The sequence below is a fragment of the Alternaria viburni genome (genome assembly GCF_023758015.1).
Source record: "Alternaria viburni strain BMP 2772 chromosome Unknown scaffold_28, whole genome shotgun sequence".
Lineage (NCBI taxonomy): Eukaryota > Fungi > Ascomycota > Dothideomycetes > Pleosporales > Pleosporaceae > Alternaria > Alternaria viburni.
Genome location: NW_026055797.1, coordinates 21,806 through 33,876, shown reverse-complemented (window position 1 = coordinate 33,876; position 12,071 = coordinate 21,806). Strand labels below are relative to the sequence as shown.

The 12,071-nt window shown below is 55.8% G+C and overlaps 7 protein-coding genes across 7 annotated transcripts; 4 read left to right on the top strand and 3 right to left on the bottom strand.

The window, feature by feature from the left end:
* Positions 1-261: 261 nt before the first annotated feature.
* On the bottom strand, positions 262-1,829 carry J4E79_009982 (uncharacterized protein; the record flags this gene model as incomplete). Its single annotated transcript, XM_049358822.1, has 2 exons — positions 262-1,712; positions 1,772-1,829. 2 exons carry the CDS (start codon positions 1,827-1,829, stop codon positions 262-264), a joined length of 1,509 nt encoding a protein of 502 aa, XP_049206555.1.
* A 975-nt stretch (positions 1,830-2,804) lies between these two features.
* Positions 2,805-3,749, top strand: J4E79_009981 (uncharacterized protein; the record flags this gene model as incomplete). The annotated part of the gene is made up of 1 exon (XM_049358821.1): positions 2,805-3,749. One exon carries the CDS (start codon positions 2,805-2,807, stop codon positions 3,747-3,749), a length of 945 nt encoding a protein of 314 aa, XP_049206554.1.
* A 146-nt stretch (positions 3,750-3,895) lies between these two features.
* J4E79_009980 (uncharacterized protein) lies at positions 3,896-4,471 on the bottom strand (the record flags this gene model as incomplete). Its single annotated transcript, XM_049358820.1, has 2 exons — positions 3,896-4,331; positions 4,395-4,471. 2 exons carry the CDS (start codon positions 4,469-4,471, stop codon positions 3,896-3,898), a joined length of 513 nt encoding a protein of 170 aa, XP_049206553.1.
* Positions 4,472-5,585: 1,114 nt separating this feature from the next.
* On the top strand, positions 5,586-6,221 carry J4E79_009979 (uncharacterized protein; the record flags this gene model as incomplete). The annotated part of the gene is made up of 2 exons (XM_049358819.1): positions 5,586-5,923; positions 5,981-6,221. The coding sequence occupies 2 exons, from the start codon at positions 5,586-5,588 to the stop codon at positions 6,219-6,221; spliced, it is 579 nt and encodes a 192-aa protein (XP_049206552.1).
* Positions 6,222-6,857: 636 nt separating this feature from the next.
* On the bottom strand, positions 6,858-8,539 carry J4E79_009978 (uncharacterized protein; the record flags this gene model as incomplete). Its single annotated transcript, XM_049358818.1, has 2 exons — positions 6,858-7,395; positions 7,446-8,539. 2 exons carry the CDS (start codon positions 8,537-8,539, stop codon positions 6,858-6,860), a joined length of 1,632 nt encoding a protein of 543 aa, XP_049206551.1.
* A 1,041-nt stretch (positions 8,540-9,580) lies between these two features.
* On the top strand, positions 9,581-11,092 carry J4E79_009977 (uncharacterized protein; the record flags this gene model as incomplete). The annotated part of the gene is made up of 1 exon (XM_049358817.1): positions 9,581-11,092. One exon carries the CDS (start codon positions 9,581-9,583, stop codon positions 11,090-11,092), a length of 1,512 nt encoding a protein of 503 aa, XP_049206550.1.
* A 379-nt stretch (positions 11,093-11,471) lies between these two features.
* Positions 11,472-11,955, top strand: J4E79_009976 (uncharacterized protein; the record flags this gene model as incomplete). The annotated part of the gene is made up of 2 exons (XM_049358816.1): positions 11,472-11,814; positions 11,873-11,955. 2 exons carry the CDS (start codon positions 11,472-11,474, stop codon positions 11,953-11,955), a joined length of 426 nt encoding a protein of 141 aa, XP_049206549.1.
* Positions 11,956-12,071: the final 116 nt, after the last annotated feature.

Below are 12,071 nucleotides of genomic sequence, written 5' to 3'. Positions count from 1 at the left end.
GTGGATGTCGGGATAGCTTGGATAGACGCGCGCATTGGGCGCGGTCATCGACGAAGGAAGCTCTTTTGGCTTTCGATCGGAAAATAGGTCGTGCTGACCCAGTAGAGACATGGTGAGCGATGGAAGCCTCTTGGACTTCAATGCATGTGAGTTATTGGTTGTTGAACTCGCGGTGTAGGTATGTTGACCACCGCTGGTCTGGTGTATTCCTTGGAAGATCAGCCCGGCGACTGTTGAAGATAGCCTGAACAATTGCGCTCTCTAGATCGGGCGACGACGAAGAACCGAGGCGCGACGCTGGGCGCTACTGCGCTTTTGATCCTTTGCGTCTTCATTATGGCGAGCCTCGCGCTGTTTTGCGACCACCTCCTTGGTCACGAACTTCTTGTTGCGACCCTGGCGCTCCACTTGCTCTACTTCGTCGGTGAGGCTGGCGGAGCGACGACGCTTCACACCAAGAGAGGAGGCGGAAAATGGCGTGGGAGACGGAGCTGGAGGAGCTGAAGGGGCGGAAGGCGACGGGGCGGACGATCCGGCAGCAGTCGCCTTAGCATGAGATAGTCGAGCAGAGCGACGCGGGTTGATCTCGACACGTCCGGACGACTGTGAGGTCGCTGAACCGGGAGGGCTCAGGAAGGACTGGCTGCCGAAGAGACTGCGGGAGAAAGAGTTCGGGAAACCTTGTGTCTGGCTGGAAGGGCTCTGCGACTGGCCCAGAGTCTGCTGCGACTCACCAAAGTACGTGGTGTCGGGCGTTTCTTGAAACTCGTTTTTGACACTTGCAACCGAAGACTGGAAGCCCGAAGAGTTGGAAGAGCCGATGGAGCTCTGGAAGCCGGAGGTGGCGTCCTCGGCCTTGATAGCGGGTGTGGAGGAAGGTACCTGCGTGACAGCAGGGCGGGTCCTCTTGACAGCGCCGAGGTTGTCGGCAGTGAAGGAGACGGCGCCGGGCTCCATCTCTTCGAAAGCGTTGAGGGTGCGCTTAGCGCTCGTGGTCGTGGCCTTTTCGGTCTTGATGGCGGGACCAGGCGCAGGCTTGGGATCGACCTCCAGGGGCGCGCGCTCGGCAAGCTCTTCTGTCGCGATATCGAGGTAGTCGTCAGCGCGCCCTCGATTGAATGAGGTCGGCTTCATGGTGTTGGCCGATCCGATCTTAGTCTCAATGGGTCGATCGATCTCGACCTTGACGGCAGGCTCTTTCGCGAACTTAACGGGGTTCTGGATCTCGGCCTGTACAGACTGCTCTTTCTCGACCTTGACCGGCGTCTTCACAGCTGCGACTGACTTCTCTTTCAGAGGCCAGCCCTGAAACATCGAGTTCACGCTGATGGGCATCGGCGGTTGCAACACGGATGGCGAGACTGGCTCGTTCCACGGAACGTCCATGAATGACTCGTTGATGTTGCGAGGCTTGCCGAACCGCGAGAAGGTGTCGGGATTCGATCGACGAAGCATCCTCACGGGTGATTCCGAAGTCGCGCTCTGGTCCTTGAGCTGAGCCCGCCTATCGCGAAGACGAGCACTGTTGTCGAGATCCGCCTGGAGGTTGGGACGCTTGGGGTCGAAAGGGATGGGGTACGCCTCGAGCTTGTCGTTGAGGTACCGGGTGAGCTCTTGGGAACAGCCGGGGGAGAGCTTGACGCCATGCTTCTCGAGGATGTCCTTGATGTCATGCGAGAGATGGTGAGGACTCTGCTTGAGCAAGAAAGCTCCTGTGCGACAAGTCAGTATACGGAAAGACGCACAGAGACGCGAGCGCGGAGGTGCTTACCGGTGACGGGGCGCATCTTGAGCGCGGCCTGCTGGTTGCTGGAAGGAGTGGAAGACATCGTCAGAATGGATGTGAAAGAGTGTGACGTATGTGGATATTGATGAAGAAGCTTGGTAGAGAGTGTGCTTTGGAATGCGAGCGGCTGTGATAATGCGTGGAATGCGGGAAGCGGGTGGTATATAAACAGTGATGGTCTGAGCTGTCGCGAGGTTTTCTCGCGGGCGGGGTACTGCGGACTTATATCGAAATGATGTTGTGATTGCCTAGAGGCAGGTATTCACTATGTGGTCATGGGTCGCAAGCACAATGTAAAGCGCGATGTCGGCGCAAGCGACGCCTGAAGCAATGAATATGTCGCAACTCTATTCCGAATCGCGTATCCGAATAATTCATTGCGAAAACATTCTTGATTTTGGCGCTGGGTGGGGCAGCTAGGTGACGGGGCGCGCAGTCACGTGTTGTGACATTCACATCGATGAAACCGTGTTTGGTGTTCAAACCCGCAACCGCATTAGCAAACCTGCCGCTGTACCTTCGTATTCAAGAAGCGCATCTATGGTTCGCTTAGCGCATGACTTCGTGCTGCGCACGCAGCTTCAGTATATTGACCTACCACAGGCATGTATAATCAAATCATCTACTAGCTCTCTAGTCGCGAAACCATGGTCCGAAATTCAGTTCGGAAAACCCTAATGTTTTCGTGGCAATGCGCATATGGATCGTTCGCCCTCCAGCTCTCTTCCTCCATCTTCTCGCGGGTCGCCATCACGGTAAGGCAGTGACGTTGGCGCAGGCGTTCGCACTTCCCTACCCCGATTGAATTGTGCGTGGAAGTTCTCGCATTCACCACATACGGCAACCACCACCTCGTCCACCACGATACGAAGTGCAGTCACCCACCTCCTCTGTACACTCCGCGCACCATCTTCGCGTTCCGTTGGTATATTATCGCGCAACTGTAGTCAGCAACCTTATAATAATATTACACTACTTAGAGTAGTCACAGCACTTATTGTATACCTCAACATCCAAGATGGTTGACAAGATCGGGCGCCCACGCAAAGCTGTAGGCAGCAACGACCCTTCCGGAAAGGGCGATAGCGCTCCGAGAGGCCGCCAACAACGCGAGGCCTCCTCACATACATCACAATACTACAGCGCTCACGACGGGTTTGAAGATGCGCCCATGCTATCAGCACTAAGCGCTTCACAACAGCGCCATTTTGAAGAGGCGCAAGCGGAACCAGAGCCACGAGCTCGTCCGGCCAATATCCGCACCAGCACCGCCGCTGAGTCGTACATCGGTGCCGACGAAGACGGAACCCCCTCTCAGGCCGCATCCGCTTCCTCGTCTTCTTCATCGAGCTGGGAAGATCTTCCTTCCTCTGCCACGGCATCCCTCCCAACAGCCACACCCTTCCCCGGCACCTGGCCCGCCGCACTTCACGACACCAGCGCCGCGCTGTCCGAGGTCTCCACTGCAACCCTCTCCTTTGCCAGCGCCATCGCATCCTCGGGCCTCGGCCGCGCATCATGGAGTATCGGCGCAGCAACTCTTTCCTCCACCAACCGCGCGGCCCTATCTTTCACCGCCTGGGGCATGGAGAGAACAGGCGTCATGCCGAATGAGCTTCCTCGGCCGATGAGGAGGTGGGTTCAAGGGAAGGAAGACGAGGATAGAAGGAGGAGACAGGCTGAGCAGAGAAGGAGGGACAGGAGGAGACGGGAACGGGACGGACAGGTGTTCACCGGAGGAGTGGATGAGGAAGGGGGGTACGTGCTGGCTACGCATGAGATGGACGGCACGCTGAACTTTGAGGGTAGGGGACCTGTGGATATGCGGGAAGAAAGAGGTGAACAGGAAGGAGAGCAGGAATTCGCGGCGGGAGGACCGGAAGAGATCGAGGAGCGAGAGGCCGAATATGAAGACGATGGCCTCACGCGAGTGTTTGAGTTTGATGATGATGAAGACTTATGAGAGACGGTGGTGAATAGACGAAGAAGCATGCGATGCAAATGTATACATGACAATATATGATGAAGCCTGCTAACACTGCGTCATGCGCCTAGAACGAGATCGCTCGTACAAGACCCCATGTCACCCAACCCCACTATACCACACATCTAAAGATTGACAAACTTCGCCGAGTTGCACTGCGTGTCACTAGCAATCGGCTTCCCATTGAGCGCAATCTTGAGATGCCCCTCCCAAGTACCCCCATGGTCCATCTTAAAGCACGCAGCATCATACCCATTCTCCTGCATCCACTTCAACTCCCTCTCCACCGCATTCCTGATCGTCTTCGACTCAGATGTCGTGTCGCACTTGGGACCAGAGGTGGTCGCGTAGTACTGCCACACAGCGCCGTCGACATTTCCGGAGATCACGGAGCAGCTGTTGACGTCGGATTGGCCTTTGATGTACACGGCGAGGTAGTTGGCGATGGAGACGATGGCGAGGGTGGCGGTTGCGCCTTGGCTGACGAAGCCGGCGGCGACTTCGATGTCGGTGCGGGGGGAGAGGGGGGAGGCGATGTCTCTGGTGTCGAGAAGGGCGTAGCTGGAGCTTTTGTGTTAGAGGTTTGCAATGATGATGTGTGTGAATGGGTGAGTGAGGACGTACTCTTTCTCGGGGGCACCGATGGCGAGAGACTCTGCAGCGCCGAGGAGGCAGAAGATGTGGGCGAGCTGGAAACGCATTGTGATGAAGGGAGGTGTAGCAAAAGGGGTATTTTGGCTGGGTATTGTGACTTGGGAGGAACTGTTGTGATGAGTTGATAACCTTCACTTCGACGCGTCGATTACTTATATACATCTTCAAATGAACACAACCTACATCACGCCTGCGCTCTACCTCCCATCTTCGTCAACATCCAAGTCCCGCGACAACCTTTTCTGCCTCGTCGGCCTCAGCTTCATGAGGCCTCCAAACACACTGCCCGCCTTGATCACAAATTAAGAGAGGACGTTCGATAAACGGCGACGTGGATCCATGCCGCAACGCTGTACCAAAGGACCGAGATAGATGATCGCGGGGTGCCTGATGTACGGTACATGGACACCATCGAGTATTGCAGTCGAAATAAGCCCGCCTCATGAAAGCTTATGCCGATCTTGATCTGTCTTGGTTTCAAGATCCGGAGGGTCGGTCGGTGCAAACGTAGGGTTCTTTTACGGACCGATCCGGTACGCCTTAGGTACACAGCCGAGTGCGGCTATGCGCGACGACTAAACATGAAACGCCTGAGCGATGCTGACGTAGATAGTCTACCCAAAGCAGCTATTTTTGAGCGCGGGAACTTTGCGGGGGCTGTGATTACTGAAACACCGCAGAAAGATGGGGTTCAACGTCTCTAATCGGACCGCTGCACAGGCTAACGAGGGAACGCCTAAGAGACGGCGAAGTGCAACACCATGATTGATATTGTATAGACGCTGATCCAAGAGGGGCGCCTTACACATACAGGGCTGTACGGCGGTTTCCACAGGATGCGATGAAGACAGCATCGGTCTACCTGCTTGCCAATCAAGCATCTTGCCTCTATCCAGTACACTTCGGTCGTATCGCGAGGCTTTTCTCTCCAGACCCGTTGACATCAGGCGTGCAAGCACTTGATCATCATGGCTCAAGGCGTGCAGCAAGTCAATCTGTGCTCGACTCTTGACAACTTATCAGTCGGAACGGTTCATCGTGAGAGTGTATATATATCGGGCAAGACACACAGTTCTACCGCATCATCCTCACCACTCAACCATAACTACTTTACCGTGCTTTCATCTCTTACAATACAACATCCCCAATCCACTACCCATCATGCGTTTCTCAACCATCGCCGCAACCGCCCTCTGCCTCGGCTACAACGCCATGGCCATCTCCCTCCCCGAGCGAGAGGCTCTGCCATCGTTGAGCGAGGAGACACAGTCTAGGTATGATGACGAAGTCCTTCCTCAAACCATCCTCCATCCCCTACTAACTGTTCAAACCAGCGACGACCTCGCCAAACGCCTCACCATCGAGGAGCAAATCGCGATTCTGGGCGCAGGCTCCATGGTCGCACTGAACGTTAACGCAATCGCAACTTACGTTTCCAATCTCATGAAGGCGCAAAGCGAGGCCAACACTTGTGGTGTTATCTCCGGCGCTGTTGATGGGTACGTCTCCTACCTCCTGCCTCCCTCCCACACCCACGCTAACCCCTCCCCCTCCAGCGTAAACTACCAATACCACGCCGCGACAACCGGAAAAAACTGCGACACAACCGCCGAAGTCAAAACCATGAAAGACGCCGTGACGCGCGGCCTCGACTTCATGACGAACAACAACATCAACCAGGCATGCTTCAACATGCAGCATGGCGGGACGTGGAGGGGATTGCTACAGCTGGCGAGTGGGGATCGGCAGATTGTTAATGGGAAATGTGATAGTGTTACTTATACGCTTACTGTGTAGGCATGGGGAGGGGGGTGATGGATGGAGAGGGGTGAAGAAGGATGGGTAGGGCATGGGGATGGGTAGTGTAAATCGGAGTTGAAATTGACGTTATTTGCTACTTCCAGCGCGTTGTTTGTCGATCGTGAGGATTGCTTAATCATCATTTACCTTCTGGTGTATTCATCCTTTCCATATGACGCTGTTGATGACGGTGCATCTGCCGTTCGGACTCGCTAAACATCGCAACAATCTATCTTCTCATGAACAATAGGGTGCGCAGCCAAGTCTCATATAGGTACAAGTTAGCAGACGATAGAGCCATTCGCAGATGTGCCTCCTAGCTTACGCATCTATATAGCATACCCTTTGATCAATCTTGTGGTCGGGCGGGAATGCGCAAACAGGAGAAACGTCGAGCTCAATAGAGACAAGACGATCAAGTCAGACGGTCACAAACACCCATCTCCTCTCCAATCTACTCACAAATGCACTTAATACACATACGAATGCATATGTAATGACTTGCTGCAAAGGGTATTGTCGCATTGGGGTGACCGTTCAAAGTCGTCACTCATTATGTTATCAACTCACATCTATCTTACCATCTTACCAACACATATCTACCCACAAACACACCCCTCTTGGGCTGCGCGTCTACAACCTCTCCTTCTGGAGACCCTTCCAGCCCCACTCTTGTGCAATCAACTCGGCAGCGCGCTCACCGATACCCAGCACAGTCAACATGGGGTTGATGGTGGGCATCTCGGGGAAACATCCCGCATCCGCAATCCTGACGCTCTTGAGACCGCGAATCTTCAACTCGGGGTCCACAACGGCCATCTCGTCCTTTGTTACGTCACCCATCTTGGTTGTGCCAGCGGGGTGGTATACAGTGTGTGCGACGCGGCGACCGTACTCGGAGAGCTCCTCGTCGGTGACGACCTTCGGGCCTGGGGCGACTTCACGCTTGATCCAGTTGGAGAAAGGTGCTTGCTTGGCGATTTCGCGGGCAGCCTTGAGACCAGCGACGATGGTGGCTGCGTCGTAGCCCTCGGGGTCGGTGAAGTAGCGGAAGTCGAGCGCGGGCTTGACGGTGGGGTCGGCGGAGGTGAGGTAGATGCGGCCGCGGGAGCGGGGACGGGGGATGTTGGGCGTCATGCAGAATGCATCGATGGGGGAGTCGTAACCCATGCTGGTGATCATGTTAGTTGCAGCGCGGAAATGTGGGGTTGTTGGGCTTACCGAGCGGTGTTCAGGCAGAACGGGATTTGGTAGCAATGGGCCATGATGTCGGCAATGTCGCCGTCACCGCCTGCCGCATTGGGGATCTCGCGGCGCAGGAATATACCAGCGTCAGAGTCCATGGTGGTCTGGTTCGCGGGTACGGGCTTGTTCAGCTCCCAGAGGATGATGCTCTCGGGGTGGTCTAGCAAGTTCTCACCAACACCGGGGATGTCTTTTACGACAGGGATGCCGAGGTCGGAAAGTTGTTGCTTGGGACCGAGGCCGGAGAGGAGCATCAGTCGCGGGGTGTCGACGGCGCCCGCACAAAGGATGGTCTCGCACTTGGGGTTGAGGGTGAACTTCTCGCCGCTTTGAAGCGCGAGGTCAATGCCGGTGACCTTGTCGCCCTTGACGTTGACTTTGCTGACCCACGCGTTGGTGAGAACAGTCAGGTTGTCGCGCTTCTCCTCGCCGCGGAGGATGGGGTGGATGTAGGCGACACTAGCGCTGCTCCGGCGGCCATCGTCGGGGTTGTATGATACGGAGAAGAAACCGACGGAAGGCTTGAGGGCGCCCTTGGTCTTGATTTCGTGGTTGAAGTCGTGGATTACGGGAATGTCCATGGCGGTTGAGCACGAGTCGATCCAGTCGAGGCAGAGCTGGTTGCGGTGCTTCTCGTGGACAGGCTGAACGGTGTTGCGCAGGTTGTCAAGCACGCGCATGAAGGTCTTGAAGCTCCAGCCCTTGCAGCCCTGGGCTTCCCATCGCTTGCAGTCGTACTCAAACGGCCTGAAGGAGATGAGGGTGTTGTGTGATGAGCAGCCACCGAGGACCTTTGCACGTGAGTGTCGGATGTGGGAGTTGCCGTTGGGCTGTTCGGTGGTGCCGTAGTCGTAGTCGAGCTCGCCTCCGAGAAGGTTGAGCCAGTCCTTGAGTAGCAGCACACGGTCGTCCATGAAGTCGCTTGGGCCGGCCTCAATCAAGAGGACCTTCTTGTTGGGGAGATATTCGGTGAGTCGCGAGGCAATAACACAGCCCGCTGTGCCTCCTCCGACAATGACGAAGTCATACTCGGCATCCTTGGGGATGGAGGTCACGGTCTCGAAAGCCATTGTTGCGTGTGGGTGGTGGGCTTGGGGTGATGGCGAGAATGTACTTCTGCTAAAGAGAGCTTTTCACGTCAGGAGCAAGCTTATATATCCAGGCGGACTATCGCTCGAAGGAGAGATGTTGTCTAGATGGGCCGGGCGTCGCGATCGGGCGGTCGGCAGAAGGTCGGAGCAGCAAAAGTGAGCTGGCGATGAGGCTGGGGAATGGAGAGTCGTGCGCCGCTGCAAGATGTGTCGTTCGCCTTCCAGATAAGACTGTGCTAAATAGGGCCGTTTACGGTTGGACCGGACGCGTGCACGTGCTCAACCAACGCCTCAGGATGGCGATGTTGCGACGGGTGCGAGGAAGGAGAGGCGATGGGCCGAAGTAGTGAAAACTCATACGCTGTCAGCAGGTAGTAAGTGTGATTGATCAATTGCGTCCAACAACGACTGTAATGATGTTGGCGACGACGTGGATGTGGTAACCGTGGTTGCCAGTGGAAGAAAAAAAGACGTCGTAAAAGCGTCCGATGATGTGATGGGCGCGTTGGGCCTAGCGCGACCCCGCTGGGCTGCAGCTTCCGAGCTGGCCATCCCTGTCGGTCGATGCCGCACCTTCCCCGATCGCTAGGCGGTGAGGGCGGCAGCCATCGGAGCGACGTTTTTGTGCCAGACAGTAGCAGCGACAGGAAACGACGCCATCCCGCTGAAAAGCGCGCGCTGCTGCTTTCTCTATCTCGCTCGCATCCCTTGCATATCCCTCAGCTGACGTACCCCTCGGCGACGTTCCGAAGGCGAAGGATTACTGATCGTGAAAGGAAGTAGAGGCGCAACAGCTGCAGACAAGCTCCCCGCCGCTATCGCCCATACAAATGTTCGTTCACGTTACATCACCGCGCCAATCTTGACTGCTTGGCTGACACGCGCAGATCAAACTGTGCATAAGAATTCTCCCGGTACATCTCGCTCATCGTGACCATCGTGGCGACCAAACTTTTGCGACTCCGCGTCAACACCAGAAGCAACCTCAGGCTTTTCCATTGCGCCAACAAGCCACTTACCATGTCTCTCCCATATGCGCCCCGATCAGCCTACTACGACGGCAAGCTTCAGTCAGGCTCTTCCACTTCCACCTTCCAAACCATTGACCCCGCGACCGCTCAGCCAGTCGCGAACATCCACACAACCTCCAACGCTGGCATAGATGCTGCGATAGCCTCGGCGCAACGAGCGTTCCCTGCATGGTCCGCGACACCACCCATCGAGCGCGCGCGTATCCTCCAGCGAGCGGCTGCCCTGCTCCGCGCACGCAATGACGAACTCGCCCGCATCGAGACCAGCGACACGGGCAAGCCCTTCTCCGAGACCTCGACCGTAGACGTAGTCACCGGCGCCGATGTCCTCGAATACTTTGCGAACCTCGTAGGCGGAGGTGGCATGAACGGCGAGACGGCACAACTGCGACCAGACGCGTGGGTGTACACAACCAAGAACTCGCTGGGCGTATGTGCGGGCATCGGCGCGTGGAACTACCCAATTCAGATTGCGCTCTGGAAGTCTGCGCCATGCCTGGCAGCCGGCAACTGCATGGTCTACAAACCTTCAGAGTTCACACCACTGCACTCCACAGTGCTAGCAGACATATACGCTGAAGCTGGTGTACCGCCGGGTGTCTTCAACGTCGTCCAGGGCGGCGGTGAAGTCGGCGCATACCTCACCAAGCACTCCGGCATCGCCAAGGTCAGCTTCACCGGGCAAGTCTCGACAGGCAAGAAGGTCGCAGGCAGCGCATCCGGCGAGATGAAGTACGTAACAATGGAGCTGGGCGGCAAGTCGGCATGCGTCATCCTGCCAGACGCGGACGTGGATCAGGCAGTTGACGGCGCAATGCTAGCCAACTTCTTCTCAACAGGACAGGTCTGCACCAACGGCACACGAGTCTTCATCCCCGAAAGCATGAAGTCAGAATTCGAGAAGCGACTACTGGAGAAGATGCAGTACATCCGCCCCGGCAACCTCCACGACATGAACACCAACTTCGGCCCGCTGGTCTCAAAGCCGCATTACGAGAAAGTCATACAGTACATTAAGCACGGCCGCGACAACGACAAGGCAAAGATGCTATGCGGCGGCCCCGAAACCCCATCATGGGTTGCGTCACACAGCGACAAAGCCTACCAGAACGGCTACTGGGTCCAACCCACCGTCTTCACAAACTGCACCGACGACATGAAGATTGTACGCGAAGAAATCTTCGGGCCCGTCATGTCCATCCTCACGTACAAGACCGTCGAGGAAGTTGTCCAACGAGCCAACAACACCGACGTCGGTCTTGCGGCGGGTGTCTTCACCAAGGACCTCAACCTCGCGCACAAGGTCATCGCTCAGCTCGAAGCGGGTATCACATGGGTGAACACTTGGGGCGAGAGTCCGGCGGAGATGAGCGTTGGTGGCTGGAAGCAGAGCGGTGTTGGTGTGGAGAATGGCAAGAAGGGTCTTGAGGCTTGGGTGAGGAATAAGAGTACGCTTGTGGAGATGGGCGGATCTGTGCCGACGGTCTTTGCGAAGTTGTAGAGGAGGAAGTGTGAGAGGGTGTATATAGGTGATACCAATTCAAGTACAATGTCATAATGCGGAGAAGCTCGGGTTGAAGTATTGTTATTAGTGCGAACGGGTCTAGGTAGCCGGACTAGTGATGATGGCTTTCCTGGTGTGTACCACATACACAACAAAGGCGCGCCTGTCGGTGCTTTTGGCTCGCGACAGCTCGTTGAGCCCAATGAAGTGTCATGTGCTACGCCATCACAGGATGGGCTACATACGATATTCCCTTAGCCTCGTATCTTGTACGACTAGACAAATGTACATAAAGCCTTCGTGGACACCATGAGTTACGCATCAACTCCTGCTTCCATCCCGATTCCCACCCACTATCCTTCATAGAACCACAAGCATGGCAAACACAAACACGAACACGAACCTAACCCGCCGCTTCCTCATCGAACTCAACGGCCAATTCGTCAGCACGTTATCTGAAACCGAAACCGCTAATCTCGCGGCCAAGCGGGAGGAAAAGAGCCAAGCAACCATGGGAGACCGCGACCAAGCTGCAATCTTCACGCTACAGAATGGGCTCTTGCTCTGTAGCTCCGGTGTGACGTTGCTCGTTCTCGGCCGTTTGATGGATGAGGAAGAGAAGTTTGAGGCTATGCCTATGTACTGGGCGAGTCAGTTTGAGATGGTGAAGGCGGTGCAGTATACGGGGGAGGGTGATGGGGTTGAGCTTGAGAGTTTTGGTATGTTGGTGGTGCTGAGCCGTATGGTAACGTGGCTTTCTGGCTGACTTGCGTGTAGAGTTCCCGCTTGGGGCGCTGCTGGATGAGGATGGTGAGACGAGGTTGTATGCGTGTCCTCCTACCATGATCATTGGTGAGTAAAGTTTGCTTTGGAGATGTTGATTGGGACATGTTGGCTAATGCTGTTAGGGCCTGGGACGAAGCTGCATTGGGTGGAGACGAAGGAGTAGCGGCTGCGAGAGGATCTTGTCACGCTG